Genomic DNA, 19,013 nt, shown 5'->3' on the forward strand with positions numbered 1-19,013 from the left:
GGATAAAACGTTGAATAGTAATATAAATATATACATATATATAAGAATGAATCAGAAGGGTAATATATATATATATATATATATATATATATATATATATATATATGTAGGTAATAGTAAAAAGTGCTCTAATTTTTCCTATCGTGATTTCCAATGCCTTTCAGTTGCGTTAATCAAAATGTTTTAAGTTTTATATCTTCGAGTTGAGTCGACTTTGTTCATCGTCTATATCATAGATAAAAAATAAATGTTAAAAACGATATCTTCCACATAAGTTTGGAAAATTAGATTAGAAGTTAAAAACATAGAATAAGGATATTGCGTGTCAGATAAATGGTTGATAACCTGATCAGATTTTTTAGCTATTATTGAGCTGTCGTGAAACAACTGCTCCTATTCCCATTTCGATGATTTATTTAAACATTTGGAAAGCATCGTTGATTTTTTTTTTCTGCTTCTCATCTCGAATAACGCACAATGCACTTTTGACATAAGGGGATTACTATTTGAATCTGTTATGAAAATGGACAGATCCCAATAAGTAAAGAAGCAAAACTAGATAAATTTGAAAATGTTATTAGGAAAAGAATCGAACCCAGTAGGCAAGTGTTAAAAGATAATAGATACTGAACTCCTAGGAATGAAGAACGATTGTCATTATTCTCACAAATAACTAAATATTATTTATGTCAGAGATATTTGATTTAGGAATGCAGTCGATTGTTGGTTCTTTTAGAAATAACTGGATATTAAATATGTCAATTAAAAGAATGGACAAGTTTTAGAAATAATGATTAAAAATAGGTTAGATATTGAACAATTAAAATTGGGAATTCTTTGTTTGCCAAAAGTGTGTTTAGACATACATAGGTAAAATCCACGTGAATAAACTTCACGTGGCGAAGCCATGCCTCTGACATCATCCAGAAAGGAGATTCTCAATATATTGAGACGGGGTTCGAAGTTAGATGAAGAGTCAGAGAGACAGTGAGAGACACAAAGTGACAAATACAGTCGACACAGAGTTCTGAAACCCACCTTCACTAACTTCCACCGCGCTCCGATATTAGTTGTCACTTTTATTTTTGATGTTTAAATAAACAAAACTATATTGAAATCATAAAAAAAGTGTCTCGTATTCATTTTTAAATGAAAATAACTTTTCCTTTATGTGATCAAGAGAAACTTGATGATTACCGCACATTCATATATGTAACAGAACCAAATCTACCGGGATATTATGTAAGGATTTGAGCACCGAAATGTCTGTTCAAATTACTCTTGAATTTTGCATGTCAATGCAGTCATGGAAGCAAGGACCGGGAGAGAATTTCAAAGTCTAGCAGTTCGATGGAAGAAACTATTTGAGTAGGAGACCTTTTGACAACTAAGGATCTCTATAGTGTGGGGTAGGATTTTGCTGCTTGTCTGGTTAGTCAAGTGTATTTGCGTCGAGATGTTACAAGTATTCTTGTTTTAATAACAGTAAAATCCCATTTATTAAGAAGGAATGTGAACAACTGCAAGCAGAGGAAAGAAAGAAACAGAGATGTCACTACCTATTAAGCAACCAAATTAGATTTCATTCAGGAATATTTAGCTCCGGTTTGGGATCCAAGAATTAGCCCAAATCATCGTGTTACATATTATAGATGGTACGTCAATGTCGATTAAGTTAGCTAGTTTGAATTTTGACAAAGGTTATTCTGAGTTTATGATTATTCGCATTTGTGAAACAAAATCGATTCAAGAGTTGATGTAAACTCAAATAAGGAGGCAATTGACGATAGACAAAACAGTCGTACGATGACAAATAACATTTCGATTCTAATGCAATCCAAGTTCTTTTTTTTAATTTTGAAATCATTATTATATATTAGGTACAATATAATATTCAATAAATCATTACTATATATTAGGTACAATATAATATTCAATAAATCATTACTATATATTAGGTACAATATAATATTCAATAAATCATTACTATATATTAGGTACAATATAATATTCAATAAAGAATTGACTCTTTAATAATAAATACGAAATCTGCATGGATTAAAATATATTTAAGCGTATTCATATAAAATATGATCTCAAATGTCAAAGTTTAAAAGGAAGAAAAAGAACGCATGAAACTGGAAAAGGACACTTATAAATCCGTATAGAAAATACGGACGAAGATATAGTTACTTTTTAGGGACCCTACGTGGCTATAAAGTTAGCTAGTGTGGATATGGACAAAGGTTACACTGAGTACATCTGTAAAGCGGAATTGTTCTCAGAGTGATTTTTCACGGATGAATGACATGTAAAAAGAATATAGACAATGACGAATGACGTCACGATTTAGAGTTGAGATAAAGTGTTTTTTTTTTATCAGTCCATCTGTGGAAGCCATGCGAATGAGACGCCACTAATAATGTAGAAAACTTTGTAATCTAAAACGAACGTTATTTTGATGTCTATCCGTCTGTGTCACTCATTTAAGTAAGTTAAAAAGTTAAGAAGAACGAGGTGTCTTCATTAAGTTTCTGGATTTATTTTCGTATGGGTGCTTTTATTTATAGTGCACATATGAAACTCTAGTTCCCTTCAAAGTAATCTCCTCTGGCTGCAGTGCACTTGTTGTACCGTTCCAACAACTTATGTAATGTCTCCTTATGCGAGCGTGTCAATGGCCCTCATCACAGCCTCTTTCATCTCCTTAATTGTCTCATAACGACAGCCTCTGAGGTTTTCCTTGAGCTTAGGGAATAACCAAAAGTCACAGGGAGCAAAGGGAGGGTGAGAAAGGGATGTTAGTCTCTGTTTCTTCTTAGTCGATTCTCTCGAAATAAAATCTTAAAGAAAACTCAGCGAATGTTTCTTTGTGTCTACTTTCTTCGTGAAAGGAAGCTTATTTCTGTAGCCACCATTAGATGAAACGGTGACGATGCAAAGAAACGGCAAACACGTAAAAACCATAGACACGCTGCACATATGTATAAAGGCTGTCGACAATGTAAAAATACTACGTTCTTAATGTTAATTATATTTATTTTCTTTTTTAGATGCAAGTGCCCACATGGTTTTACTGGTCCACAATGCGAATATCATGAAAGCTGCAGTGATCGACCTTGCCTAAACAATGCCACCTGTTCTGAAAGGAGGGTCGGTTATAAGTGCTACTGCACAGACGGGTACACTGGTTACAACTGTGAAAAGGTAGGAATTACATCCTTAAATTTCATTACGAATCATGCAAAACAGTAGAAAGTGGCCCTTCTTTTGTCATTTAATCCTCGTATTTCATGGCCTATATTTCTGCAAAGGTAGAAGAATTGCTATTTTCTAGATAGGAAATCTGTCCATCTAACATTGTAGAGTCGAAAGTGAACCGAAGATTTTCGTTCGAAAGCCTCATAACTCTTGTTTCCCTTATTTTGAAACTGAGACATGTGCATACGAGTATCATGTTTTAATTCATTTCTTGTAAGTAAAAATAAAACTCGAGCAAAGATCGAAACCAAAACTGAAAGACTTTGAGTCAAGAACGATAACCATTCGACCAGCTTGCCACTATCTTTAAAAAGTGTTTTCAAACCTCGTAAAACAGTTGACAAACAAACAAAAATTCGATTACCCCCCCCCCCCCAAGTACCAATTTTTCAATTTTGACCCCTTAGCAGCCCTTTTTTCGGAATGAAAACCGATTATAATTTACTGCATGTGTAAATACTCTACATACCAAATTTCAAGTCTGTACATCAAAACTTTGTTGAGTATATAGGTTTAGAAGTGTCCTCATACACACATACATTCTCACTTTTATATATAGATACTTAAATGCGTAAATAACAATGATAGAATATTATTATGACTATATTAAATGTAAAAGAAATTTTCTTTTTTTTATTATTATCAGGTATTATTGAGATTAAGCCTATCATTTTTTTTTTTGCTCATAAATTAAATTTACGTACATAATTATAGACGTGAGATAGACACGGCTTGTAGTATACAAATTGATTTTTTTTTTTTTTTTTTTTTTTTTTTTTCAGAAAAAATATGTGGTAAAACTGGTTGGCCAGGCAAGAGTTGAGCGATTGACCAACGTGGAATTTAAATGTTTGCTCAACGGAGAAAAAGCCAGAAACGTCAATTGGTAGGACAACAATTATTTATTATAATGTCGACGCAGTGTCTAATAGCGGGCATGGATATGATGATGCCTGATTGATTGTATGCTACATTTTTTTTTTTTTTTTTTTTTTTTTTTGTATTTTTGCTGCTTGGTTGGTTGGTTGTTTTTGTTTTACGGCATATCAACCCTTTTCGGGTTATTTAATGCCGAATCCAAAGATTCGGAAGAAAAATCTTTTTAATAGAATATTTGTTGTTTTCACATCGGTTTCTATTTAACCCATAGTTGGGACCCTAACAGGTACTACCACTCCAGGTCAGAGTGGACCTGGGAGCAATGGTATTAAAAGGTTGCTCCACACTCCCCAAAGCCCACAAGCTGGGGCCTCACCACTGGATATAGTTTAAGGTCATATCCAGGACCCCCATTGAGGGACTTTTACCCTCTGCAGGGGGGCAGTCGGCGTATTCTAATGCCCTACCGACAGGGCCTGTATTTTTGCTGTTTTTTTTTTGTTGTTGTTTTGTTTTCGTTCCTTCTCTGTTACGAAGATAATCTTCGTAACTGAGAAGAAACAGAAGAATGTGTCGGTTACATGTAAGTTATCGAAAATGTTGGTTTTATAAGTCTGAAGAATATGTGACTAAATATGCAGCAATAACTTAATTTTGCAGACTTGTCAGTCGCAATACGAAACAATATTGGAATGAATACCTTTTGATACGTAATAAATGACCAATTGAGAAAACCTGTTATTTGGAACTTGGAAAATTGTCTCGAAGGAGTTGCTTGCCTAGCTGCACTGATGAGCTGTGATACAGCAAAACAGTACTGTATGTAGATGACTATAATGCTCCTCATCTTGAGTTCAGCATTATTATGAAGTGATATACAAACGGGAATTACCATGTTAAGCAATGCTCTTTGTGTAAACAAATTGAGCTTAAGCGTTTGGCCAATGTAAAGACATTTTTAATTCACTGCTTGGCATAGCAACAGCCGAATAGCGCAGCAGTTAGACGCGTCGACTGTCGTTTGGGCCGTCGAGTTTCAATCTTGGCTTGAGGTAGTTATTTGTTTAGCCTACTGATGATACAGCGAAACAGTACTGTATGTGGATGACTAATGCTCCCTATCTTAGGTTGAGCATATTAGAAAGTAGTATACAAATTACCATTAGCATATTTAGCGATGCTCTTTGTGTAAACAAATTGAGCTTAGGTATTTGGACAATGTCAAAACATTGTTAATTCACTACTCACATAGCAGCAGCCGAATAGCGCAATGGTTAGAAGCTCCGACTGTCATTTGGGCAGTCGGGTTTCGATCCTGGCTTGAGGTAGTTGCTTGTCTAGCTACACTGATGAGCTGTGAAACAGAGAAACAGTATTGTATATGAGTGATATATATATATATATATATATATGTATGTATGTATGTATGTATAGTTTGGTTTGATTTCCTAGAAATACATCCACTGAAACGACACGTGTCTACCAAAAAAAAAGTGCTCAATGCGTAAAACAGAGCATATTATATTAAATCAAATTTGTTAATACTAACATATGTGTATACGTTTCTGTGATTTTCCATTGCAGAGAAATCACGTCATCAGACCAAGGATATCCTACAGAAACATGTATGTACATTTGTAGCCGTTTGTATAAACGAATTTTCTATATACATTTATCTATCTAATATATATATATATATATATATATATATGTCCGTGACGTCACGCTACCAAATGCTAACGCGATTGTGTTACATAAAGCCCTTATAATGGATGTACAAAATATTGTCAATGCGTGGGTGTGACGTATATCCATAATCTGTTTACAAAACGTACAGATAATTATATTAATAACGGCCAATAACATCAGGACTGTGTGTGTGTAATGACGTGTACTTATACACTAAACAGGTCCAATAATCGTGAGAGTTCCATCAAGTATAAAGACGCAATGATCTGCACAAAGGAGACATACCTTCTGTTACGTTTCCTTTGTTCTCCGATAGACGGAAGCTTTGTGAAATACTTCAACAATAAAATGCAGCAGTAACGCCGAGACAAATTTAAAAAAAAATTTACTATACCTTTTATTCAGACACTTTTCAAAAGGGAGTCACCAGTTATCGAGGCCCAAAAGCCACTCGAGAATAAGGGTTAATGAGTGTACAGTTGTCACCGAGATAACAGCGTAGTGATTTTTAATGGTAGAAATTGGTTATAATTTGATTATCTAAGGGGACAGCTCAATAAGAACTTGTTTACATTAGACTTGAAGACGAAACATATTGTGGTTGAAAGCAGGCCAGTGGAACAGTTCCACAGCAGGGCAGTTATAGGAAAGAAGCTTTGTTCATGGAATTTGCATTTAGATTTAGGCATAAATAGTGGTTGTAGTTAGATGAGTGTTTTTGTGAAACTTTGGGAAGACGGGATCATAGATTGGAGCTCAGATAAGCATTTGCCATGAAACTAACGATGGAGCAGAGACAGGCTCGCAACGTTTGTTCTGTGGGAAAGCGGTTATAAGTAAGAGAAAAGAGCAGCGCCTACTAAGTTTCAAAACTGGTTTTGAACTTTTCATCATAGGATGATCTGAGCAGCTCCCGCCCAAATGTGGCGACATTACTCCATTTTAGAACTATCTGATTTTATACAGGTCGAGGTTTTCCTGGAGTCGCAATCTCTTTGCTAGATTTTACATCTCGATTGAAGCGTCCCATTCGCCTCCAGGACATATTGACGAGCGGATCTCTCCGGCAACGGGCACTTTCCTCTAATGTACTCGTTAACTTAATTTCATCAAAAGATTCTGAAAGCCGCCAGCAAAAATGTCAATCCTGTTTAATTGTGTTAAAACTATTTTTGTAACTTTTTTTTTTATTCTAAACACATTTTTTTGCTTATCGTAAATTCCCAATTTTAACACTTTATTGTTCATTCGACCTATTTTCCATTCTTTTGTCCATTTTTAATATTTACCATTATCTGTTGATTGTTCATTTGCCTTGATTTCAGCTCGGTTTATCATCAGCGACACCCCCACCCTCTAATAAACAAATACCTGGTCCCTGTTGATTGAGAAAGGGTTAGTTAATTGCTAATTGCCTGAGAATGCCGACGGTGCTGCCCAGGCACTTTTTGAAGGTCAGAGTGCTCCTCCTCGGGGCTGCTGACTTCTCGACCCCACTTTGTGACCCTTGCGTCTAAGTTTTTGCAGTAGGTGAGCACCATAAAACCTTCATTCGCCTTTATTTATTTTATTCAAGTATTAACGCTGTATCCAAACCGTCTACCATCACAGAGCCTCAACCAGCTGTGATGAAAGAAACTTTGTTCATGGAATTTGCGTTTAAATTTAGGAACAGATAGAGAGGGGGAAATTGTTGATAGTTGTTGTAGTTACACGAGTGTTTTTTTACATGGTGGTTAGCACTTATCAAGGCCCGGAAGCCACTCGGGGATAAGGGCTATTGCCTGTACAGTAATCAATGGGATAGTATCGTAGTAATCGTTAGTATTGGAGATTTGATAAAGTGCCTTACTTAAGGGGAGAGGGTCATCAGGAATTTGTTTATGTTGGACTTGAAGACATTCAAGTTGTAGTCAGGTGGGAAACAGGCAAACGGAAGAGAGTTCTACAGTCGTGCACTTCTAAGAAAGAAGCTTTGTTCATGGAATCTACGTTTTGATTTAGGCACAGATAAAGAATAAGGAAAATTAATGAAGTTTATGATGAAATATTGGCGAGAGGGGACCAGAGATTGGAGGTCAGACGAGCACTTACCATGGAAATAACGATAAAACAAAGACAGGCTCGTATTTTTTGTGAAATTATTTTTTTAGTGTTGGGACGATTAATCGGAATCGGAAAAATCGGAACTTTTCAGGGTATCGGAATCGGAAAAATCTGTGCTTATTTTCTGATGCCAAAAACGATTCTAGTAATTACCTTTTTTTATTTGATTTTGTTTGAAAACAAAATCTTCCACTGCTGGTAATAATAATAAAATAATAAATATTTAATAATTTTAAACCACCAGTAAAATTAACATCTATAGTTCACCCAACAAATGTGTTTTTATGTTTGAAAACTATATGCACATTTAATATGTGTTTTTAATCATGAAAAAATAAATTTATAGTAAAATATTTCGAGATTTATAAAGAATCGGAATCGGGGAAAATATTGGTATCGTCCCATCACTACTGTATTTGTTTGACACATATTTTTTTGCTTATCATAAATTTTTTATTCTTTCGCCCTATTTTCCATCCTTTTGTGTGTGAGTTCCTTCCTTCCTTCCTCATAGGTTCCGAAACGGCTGAGCCTATCTTTTGCAAATTTCACACAAATCTAATTTATATGTCTGACAGTGTCTTAGATAAAATATCGAAAATCGAAAAAGTTCAATCTTAAAATATTCTTTCTCTCTTTTTTTTTTTTTTTTTTACAGCGTAATCCTTTACGTTACACCGTAAAGGAAAATAATCAGTGTTGCCAATTTAGCGGTTTTCCCGCTAGATCTGGAGATTTCGTTTGTAATCTAGCGAGTAAAATTTAGATCTAGTGGCTACCGAGGTTTTTTTTGTTTTTTTTTTCTAGAAAATCTGGAGATATTCGGCACCCACAAACTCGAAATTAATTTAAAAAATAACCAAAAACGCTTGAAAATACTTCAAAACATAAACTAAGCTTATTCATGTAGGTAGAAAAGGACCTTTTGGAACAATTATTTATTATGTTTTTTGTTTTTTCACCATTTATTTTTCGATTAACCATTCTTAAACTCGATATGAAATCGGACTATCCAAGTACATTTTATGGAGGGGTGGGGCCTTCCAGCCTCTGTAAATTAAAATACTATTTTATCACTCCCCTTAATTTAAAAGTATTTATTAACTTAATAAAAGTGAAGAAAACTTAACTGTCAAAAATTATTTAAAAAAAAAGCAACAACAGCCAAAAACTTATATCAAACGTAGTAGAATTAATTCTCTACCGACATGCATACTTTTAACGTGCTAAAACTTTTTTTTTAAATTTAAATATATGTTGTTCAAAGTGATTTTTACACATTGAATTAAAAAATTAAACAAATGGCCGCTTATTGCTTAACGGATGAGGAAGCTTAATTCCTGAAAAGTTGTAAACAAATGACTTATTCAACTACTAACCCTAAGTTCAAGTTGCATTCCCAAATTTAGAGTTAGTGGTAGTCATAGATTTTTGTATACAATTTTTCGAGAATGAAGTCCATAACGATTAAGTGACAAGCAACCAGTTATTTGTTGTAAAAACAACTAACAGAAATGAAATAAAAAGAACATAGACAGAATTTCAGCACATATAAAAGATACTTGAATTTTACTGCGTTTGGTATAAGGTATTTGTGATTTTTGTTATTGTTTACAATTTCTCGACTGTTAACTATTCTACACTTTAACAAGGGCCAAAATTCATGCTTTTACTTATTTTTACTAACCTTTTCAACGTTTATTATTGCATTGTCAACGTGAACCAACTTTTTTAAGACGCAGCATATGTTAATACCTCAGCGAAGTTTACTGCATTTATATTTTTAGCAAACAATAAAGACAGGAACAAAGTTTTGTTTGATTTTATTATTTGTTTCTTGCAAAACAAAATATACTCTCTTCGAAAAACAGATAAAACAAGCTGATAAAATTTGAAAACCTAGGCAACCAATCGCTTCAAAAAAATTCCAAAAATACGGAATATTTTTTATATAGGGTTGGAAATAAAAATATAGTGTTTTTCTTTTTTGGAGATTTATTTATTTATTATTTTTTTTTTTTTCGAATTAGCAGTTTGGGAAAATTTCAGATAGCAAAAGTTAAAAATCTAGCGATTTTCTGAAGATTTCTTTTCCCTGATCTAGCGTTTTTTTTTTTTTGTTTTTTTGTTTTTTTTTTTCGAATTAGCGGTTTTGGAAAATTTCAGACAGCAAAAGTTAAAAATCTAGCGATTTTCTGGAGATTTCTTTTCCCTGATCTAGCGTTTATTTTTTTGTTTTTTTTGTTTTGTTTTTTTTTTCGAATTAGCAGTTTGGGAAAATTTCAGATAGCAAAAGTTAAAAATCTAGCGATTTTCTGGAGATTTCTTTTCCCTGATCTAGCGTTTATTTTTTTGTTTTTTTTGTTTTGTTTTTTTTTTCGAATTAGCAGTTTGGGAAAATTTCAGATAGCAAAAGTTAAAAATCTAGCGATTTTCTGGAGATTTCTTTTCCCTGATCTAGCGTTTATTTTTTTGTTTTTTTTGTTTTGTTTTTTTTTTCGAATTAGCAGTTTGGGAAAATTTCAGACAGCAAAAGTTAAAAATCTAGCGATTTTCTGGAGATTTCTTTTCCCTGATCTAGCGTTTATTTTTTTGTTTTTTTTGTTTTGTTTTTTTTTTCGAATTAGCAGTTTGGGAAAATTTCAGATAGCAAAAGTTAAAAATCTAGCGATTTTCTGGAGATTTCTTTTCCCTGATCTAGCGTTTATTTTTTTGTTTTTTTTGTTTTGTTTTTTTTTTCGAATTAGCAGTTTGGGAAAATTTCAGACAGCAAAAGTTAAAAATCTAGCGTTTTTCTGGAGATTTCTTTTCCCTGATCTAGCGTTTATTTTTTTGTTTTTTTTTGTTTTGTTTTTTTTTTCGAATTAGCAGTTTGGGAAAATTTCAGATAGCAAAAGTTAAAAATCTAGCGATTTTCTGGAGATTTCTTTTCCCTGATCTAGCGTTTATTTTTTTGTTTTTTTTTGTTTTTTTTTTTTTTTCGAATTAGCAGTTTGGGAAAATTTCAGACAGCAAAAGTTAAAAATCTAGCGATTTTCTGGAGATTTCTTTTCCCTGATCTAGCGTTTATTTTTTTGTTTTTTTTGTTTTGTTTTTTTTTTCGAATTAGCAGTTTGGGAAAATTTCAGACAGCAAAAGTTAAAAATCTAGCGATTTTCTGGAGATTTCTTTTCCCTGATCTAGCGTTTATTTTTTTGTTTTTTTTGTTTTGTTTTTTTTTTCGAATTAGCAGTTTGGGAAAATTTCAGATAGCAAAAGTTAAAAATCTAGCGATTTTCTGGAGATTTCTTTTCCCTGATCTAGCGTTTATTTTTTTGTTTTTTTTGTTTTGTTTTTTTTTTCGAATTAGCAGTTTGGGAAAATTTCAGACAGCAAAAGTTAAAAATCTAGCGATTTTCTGGAGATTTCTTTTCCCTGATCTAGCGTTTATTTTTTTGTTTTTTTTGTTTTGTTTTTTTTTTCGAATTAGCAGTTTGGGAAAATTTCAGATAGCAAAAGTTAAAAATCTAGCGATTTTCTGAAGATTTCTTTTCCCTGATCTAGCGTTTATTTTTTTGTTTTTTTTGTTTTGTTTTTTTTTTTCGAATTAGCAGTTTGGGAAAATTTCAGACAGCAAAAGTTAAAAATCTAGCGATTTTCTGGAGATTTCTTTTCCCTGATCTAGCGTTTATTTTTTTGTTTTTTTTGTTTTGTTTTTTTTTTCGAATTAGCAGTTTGGGAAAATTTCAGATAGCAAAAGTTAAAAATCTAGCGATTTTCTGGAGATTTCTTTTCCCTGATCTAGCGTTTATTTTTTTGTTTTTTTTGTTTTGTTTTTTTTTCGAATTAGCGGTTTTGGAAAATTTCAGACAGCAAAAGTTAAAAATCTAGCGATTTTCTGAAGATTTCTTTTCCCTGATCAAGCGTTTTTTTTTTTTGTTTTTTTTGTTTTGTTTTTTTTTTCGAATTAGCGGTTTTGGAAAATTTCAGACAGCAAAAGTTAAAAATCTAGCGTTTTTCTGGAGATTTCTTTTCCCTGATCTAGCGTTTATATTTTTGTTTTTTTTTGTTTTTTTTTTTTTTTCGAATTAGCAGTTTGGGAAAATTTCAGACAGCAAAAGTTAAAAATCTAGCGATTTTCTGGAGATTTCTTTTCCCTGATCTAGCGTTTATTTTTTTGTTTTTTTTGTTTTGTTTTTTTTTTCGAATTAGCAGTTTGGGAAAATTTCAGACAGCAAAAGTTAAAAATCTAGCGATTTTCTGGAGATTTCTTTTCCCTGATCTAGCGTTTATTTTTTTGTTTTTTTTGTTTTGTTTTTTTTTTCGAATTAGCAGTTTGGGAAAATTTCAGATAGCAAAAGTTAAAAATCTAGCGATTTTCTGGAGATTTCTTTTCCCTGATCTAGCGTTTATTTTTTTGTTTTTTTTGTTTTGTTTTTTTTTTCGAATTAGCAGTTTGGGAAAATTTCAGACAGCAAAAGTTAAAAATCTAGCGATTTTCTGGAGATTTCTTTTCCCTGATCTAGCGTTTATTTTTTTGTTTTTTTTGTTTTGTTTTTTTTTTCGAATTAGCAGTTTGGGAAAATTTCAGATAGCAAAAGTTAAAAATCTAGCGATTTTCTGAAGATTTCTTTTCCCTGATCTAGCGTTTATTTTTTTGTTTTTTTTGTTTTGTTTTTTTTTTTCGAATTAGCAGTTTGGGAAAATTTCAGACAGCAAAAGTTAAAAATCTAGCGATTTTCTGGAGATTTCTTTTCCCTGATCTAGCGTTTATTTTTTTGTTTTTTTTGTTTTGTTTTTTTTTTCGAATTAGCAGTTTGGGAAAATTTCAGATAGCAAAAGTTAAAAATCTAGCGATTTTCTGGAGATTTCTTTTCCCTGATCTAGCGTTTATTTTTTTGTTTTTTTTGTTTTGTTTTTTTTTCGAATTAGCGGTTTTGGAAAATTTCAGACAGCAAAAGTTAAAAATCTAGCGATTTTCTGAAGATTTCTTTTCCCTGATCAAGCGTTTTTTTTTTGTTTTTTTTGTTTTGTTTTTTTTTTCGAATTAGCGGTTTTGGAAAATTTCAGACAGCAAAAGTGAAAAATCTAGCGATTTTCTGGAGATTTCTTTTCCCTGATCTAGCGTTTATTTTTTTGTTTTTTTTGTTTTGTTTTTTTTTTCGAATTAGCGGTTTTGGAAAATTTCAGATAGCAAAAGTTAAAAATCTAGCGATTTTCTGAAGATTTCTTTTCCCTGATCTAGCGTTTATTTTTTTGTTTTTTTTGTTTTGTTTTTTTTTTTCGAATTAGCGGATTTGGAAAATTTCAGACAGCAAAAGTTAAAAATCTAGCGATTTTCTGGAGATTTCTTTTAATCGCAGTTGGCAACACTGAAAATAATAAAATCTCAGTAAATAATTTTCGAAAATCGAAAAAAAGTCCGATCTTAAAAGTAGTCTTTCTCTCTAAAAAGAAGAATTTTTACAGGAGAATATTTTACGTTACACCGGCCAAGTGAAATAATACAATCTTAGCAAATCATTTCTTCTCTAAAAAAAAAAACAAAAACAAACAGATTTATTGTCATCTGGAGATATAGCTCCGTGGTAGAGCATTCGACTACAGATTGAATGATCCCCTGCTCAAGTCCAGCTGTACCTTTCTATTTTATTTTGATTTTTCTTATTAATGAGTTCAATTTGAGGTAAAAGAAGAGGTACCATTTAAAATCGCCGCAAATCATTCCTTTGTTTGGATGTTTTAAAATTAAACATTAATCAGAAGTGTCTTTTCCATGGCATTTATTGTAAATCCCAAATATCAGCTGACATGATATTGTAAACAAACACAGACGGAATTTGATGAACGACATTATTATCATTATTTATTTTTGTTTTTGCGAATTAATCCACCAAGCAAATTATTTCTCGTAATATATAATATTCAATAGAGGATTGATTCGATAATAATAATAAAATATAATAAGATGTATTCTATAATAATAATAAAATATAATAAGATGTATTCTATAATAATAATAAAATATAATAAGATGTATTCTATAATAATAATAAAATATAATAAGATGTATTCTATAATAATAATAATAATAATAATAAAATATAATAAGATGTATTCTATAATAATACATACGCAATCTGCATAAATTAAAATTGTACGACCGGGCCAAACAGCTAGTTGTAAATATTTACCATTATCAAATATTCATTTGTCTTGATTGATTTTATTGAAGTATTAACACTATATGCAAACTAGCTACGTACCTGGCAGTCTACCATCGCAGGGTCTCAACCTGCTATATGAGATGCTGAAGAAGTAAAGCACGTTTTTTTTTGTTTTTTTTCGTATTTCTTGTGCAGGTTTTTTAACGGAGACAAGTTGAAAGGTCAACGAAGTGGACGAGTTCAAACAGACGAAAACGTTTTATACATTCATAAAGCAACCGAGGAAGATGAAGGCGAATACATGTGCGCAGTCTTCATTAAGAAGACTGCTTATTACAACATAAAGCAACTGGTGGTCAATGCGCGCTGCAATTTACGTGAGTCACCTTCTCTTTTTCAAATGTACCAGCGTTTCTCAACTGGTCGCCTATGGCTCGCTAAGGGGTCCATGGGCCTTCGATGGGGAACCATAAGACAACACCTAAAAAATGTAATTCTAATGTAGAAACTTGCAATGTATAAATAAAGCCTGAAAAAGTCATTTCTATATATGGCTTCTTCAGGCTGGCGTCTTTTCACTTTAATTTCTGTGATTAAATGAAGTAATTATATATATATATATATATATATATATATTTATTACATTTTCACCCCAAACAAGGCAAATTGCCACTTTGGTGTAGGGGGCTACTATCAGGGGCAACAACTACTGGGGTACTATATATATATATATATATATATATATATATATATATATATATATATATAAATTACTTCATTTAATCACATAAATTAATATACGAAGATATAATTTTAGACGTAAATTTATCCATATTTACTTCAACAGTGCTCAATACATAGGTAGGGCTAGGTAGTAAGTTATAAAAATATGTATGGCAATTAAGCTACACCGAATATTCCGAGTCTCATTCTCGTGAGAATTGTGATTTATGTGATTAATTCGTGAGACATAAGCCATACGAATTTCTGTGTAGCTTAATTGTCATATGTATATTCATAACTTAGTTTGTATATATACATATAATCATTATCGATATATATATATATATATATATATATATATATATATATATATATATACACACACGCACACAAACATATATATACATATACACACAAATCTATATATCTATAAAAATAAACGCGTGTGTGTGTCTGTGTACATTTCCCTACGCAATAACTCTGTCAATTTTTAGTCTACAGACTCGAAATTTGATATACACGGTACTGAGATTTGGAAAAATCGATGTGATCGGGTTTCCGCCAGAAATTTGACTGTTAAGGGGTCAAATTTAAACGATTTGACCTTTGAGTTCTCTACCAAACGCCTCCGACAATTTTGGGTCTAAACACTTGAAATTTTAGATATAGGTTCCTTGGATATGGATTTAACTTAATAACTTGATTTGAGTCCCAAAACAATAAATATTAAGGGGCCATAATAGGGGTCAAAGTTTTTAAAAAAATTACCGTTTTTTTTTTTTTTGCTTAGCATACACCTCCAAACACTCGGGAAACGCCGGGCACCCATTGCTAGTATATATATATATATATATATATATATATATATATATATTATAGAGTGTGATAATCATGAGCAAAGTCTCAGTAAAATATATTTAATTGTTCTGTGCTCCGAATATTGCAATTATGATACACTCTATAGTTGTAATTACGTAGAGCTCTAGAAATAGAAAAGGATGAGAAATAAAAAATCGTGAAATAAGTAAAATATTTCTGGCTATCGTCAATCCTTTATAATTTCATGTTTTCATCACAATTTATTTCAGATGTGGGAAAGGCAGTGAATCAAACAGCCTCTGCGAACCAAAAGACCAGATTGTTTTGTCCGATCAAAGTTTATCAAGGAAGTTCCGTCATCTGGAAAAAGAATGGCTACCCATTAAAACTTGGAAAACGGAAAAGCGTAAGTGTTGGTCTTGCTTGTCTTCATCGCTGTGTTTCTCGCTTATCCATAACTGACGGGAGTAGAAAGTGGACGTTAGGTTTACTTTCGCATCCTCTTAACTTTCGCTTTCTTTTATTTTATCTTTTAGTTCTCACATTCATGAGAAATGTGTTGATTAATTAGTTAATTATTAACCTTTGATATTTAATTATGAATTTAAATACAAAAACATAACTTGTTTATCTCTATATAAATAAAATGAACTCATTTTTTCCCGTCGGATTTTGACCTTAATAGGATTAAAAATCAAAATATTTCATGCAAATATAATATGCACAAACGGCAGAACAATATCTGAGGTGTGTTATAGGCTTATTATTTCTCAAATTCCTTGATAATCTTAGATTTCTATACTTTTTCTGCTGAGAAGTCACGGCCAAAATCGGTTAAGATCAATGGAAGTGGTAAAATATTTTCTCTTATAAATTCCTCCTCCCCCTGCCACCACTTAACACCGTTTGGGGATCGTTCACAAGGAACAGTTGAGAAGAGAACACCGGTTTGGCTTCGTAGTTCTTTCATCTGAAGTTATTTAAAATCACTAAACTAAACTGCAGTGCTCTGTGGCGTAGTGGTTAGCGTGCTGGACAATTCACATTATATTTTCACGTTCGCGCCAACCTACCGTAGTCGTTTTTTTTTTTTGTTTTTTTTTCCTAAACAACTGGAATGGACTTTTCTTGGTGGCCGAACTGTTAACGTTGCAGATGTTTTTTTTTTTTGGTTTTTTTTTCACACTTTATTTTCCTACTTTTACTCATGACTCTGGGTTTGATCCTTCCTACTTACCTACCATAACATTTTTTAAAACTCCCCCCCCCCTCCCGGAAACAAACACTCGGGCAACGCCGGGTACCCCCGCTAGTTTCAAATAAGATTCACATGGGAAGTCATATCGACGGTTGACAAAAAGATAAATAAATTAATCATAGCATATTTTACTTTTAAGACAAACACGTCTGATTTATTTACATGATGAGACGAAGGGAGAAAAATACACGTAAAACACTTGTTTATATACAAAGAAGATATAATTCCAAGTTACTCAAAAGCTTAAATGACCCGTCATTATAAACCCAGAAGGGGGGGGCAAGTTTTTACACGGTTAAAGAAAGACAACTGTTGTAGTTTTCACAGCATCAAAATCCAACTAACATTGACAAATTTCCAATAAAACGTTTCTGACACACGGGGAAATTGCTGTTTTATGGGTTGGAATCTATTTAACCTTTAAGTAATAGTTTAACTCCTTATATCAAGTGGCTTCATGTCTTGTATGGAGCGATTTCCTTTATAAACGAAAACACTCATCATTGCATAGTTTTATATGTTGAAGATTTAAGCTTTAAGATGTTTCGGAATTTTTTAGATGGGGATTAATAATTTAGAGTATTTTGATTACTGTTCTCATCTTGTGTATTATACTTACAACGTTTCGGCCGATTAACACCCCGCATTGCTCAAATTCAAAATTTTGTCAAACTCGGGAATCTGTATGGTTGGCTATGACTTGTGACGCAACGGATATAAGTTCTAAGTGATGATCAGTTTTCAGCAATAGTCTTCTGGGGGTTGATGGTTCAATCCTAAGTGCAGGTCATATCAAGATTACGGTTGTGAATTACTTAAGACTTCTATACAGTCAAGACATCCAGAAGAAGAGCAAGATACCAACTGCGAATTAAATAAACGTTTCCATCTGAAACTCTGTACAGATTCTCGAGCGACCAGATGCACCTGAAGAAGGTCGAAGGTTTAATTGGTCGAAACTGTAATTAAAAGTTTTCTATGAAGTCTCCATAGAAAACACGTCTATGTATTCTTGCCAGCAGGATCACAAATTTGCCAGAGAGATGTCCTCTCAAACAAGTCTACCCACAGGCTTGTGATGGCAACCTTTAATGCCTTAGGATGGGATCCTGATAGCTGATATGGTGCTACCAGATCAGACTGTCTTGGGATATCAACTTCCTGTTACGTATTTGTGTCTAGTGATATTAAACACGCAACAAATATAAAAAAAACTAAAAACTCATAATTACAAAAAACAAAAAACATTGTATATAAAACACGTCGAAAACAAAGAAACATTTATTTAAACAAATATTGTTTTGTTTTCTTTGTACTACTAGATAGTTAAAAACGATTGACAAGGTCCAAGGGAGATAATCAATTCTAACTTCAGTTTAGTGTTTTTAGTTAGAAGAAAGACCGAAAATATTGACATAATATTTCTTTGGTATGAGAGAATATCAGAAGTTTTTATATTTACCAAAAGTCCAGTTTTTCTTCGAGAGATGCAGCTAATTTATTATTTTAAATGGATTCCTTTCGGCTGGAGAATTATCCTAGGAATTTTGCCTGTGTCAGCAGTAGTTTGCATCTTAGTGACTGACAATTCAACTCGTTGCTTAACTAAGTTAATTGCATAACTAAAGAGTTTACGCGAACCGCGTTCTTTTCTAGTTTTGGTGAATGGAACATTCCAGAATAACTCCAAATGGAAAAGCTTAACATCCTACATTTTCGAACATTCCTACTTAAATCGATCCTAATCGAATATTTTGATATTCCATATTTTAGAACGTTCCTGAATCTCTCCATAAAGGAACATTTTTATATTCTATAAATATGCTATTTGTTACAACGAGTTGCTACCCTTGGATCTCAGTAAGGTTGGTTGGTTGTTTTTGTTTTACGGCATATCAACCCTTTTTGGGTTATTTAATGCCGAATCCAAAGATTTTGAAGAAAAATTTTTTAATAGAATATATTTGTTGTTTTCACGTCAGTTTCTATTTAACCCATAGTTGGGACCCTAACAGGTACTACCACTCCAGGTCAGAGTGGACCTGGGAGCAATGGTAATTAAAGGGTGGCTCCACACTCCCCAAAGCTCACAAGCTGGGGCCTCACCACTGGATATAGTTTAAGGTCATATC

At 32.6% G+C, this 19,013-nt stretch overlaps 1 protein-coding gene across 1 annotated transcript in view; it reads left to right on the forward strand.

Annotated features, from left to right (window-relative positions):
- LOC145297829 (mannan-binding lectin serine protease 1-like) overlaps positions 1 to 19,013 on the forward strand; it is a 366,663-nt gene that overhangs the window by 319,898 nt on the left and 27,752 nt on the right. Inside the window, exons 11-14 of the mRNA XM_080144156.1 lie at positions 3,054 to 3,207; positions 4,044 to 4,147; positions 14,277 to 14,458; positions 15,893 to 16,029. Coding sequence (XP_080000282.1) covers positions 3,054 to 3,207; positions 4,044 to 4,147; positions 14,277 to 14,458; positions 15,893 to 16,029 — 577 coding nt within the window. The remainder of the gene's footprint in view (positions 1 to 3,053; positions 3,208 to 4,043; positions 4,148 to 14,276; positions 14,459 to 15,892; positions 16,030 to 19,013) is intronic.

This window comes from Euprymna scolopes, chromosome 18 (assembly GCF_053919585.1).
Source record: "Euprymna scolopes isolate OS-2025 chromosome 18, ASM5391958v1, whole genome shotgun sequence".
Taxonomy (NCBI): domain Eukaryota; kingdom Metazoa; phylum Mollusca; class Cephalopoda; order Sepiida; family Sepiolidae; genus Euprymna; species Euprymna scolopes.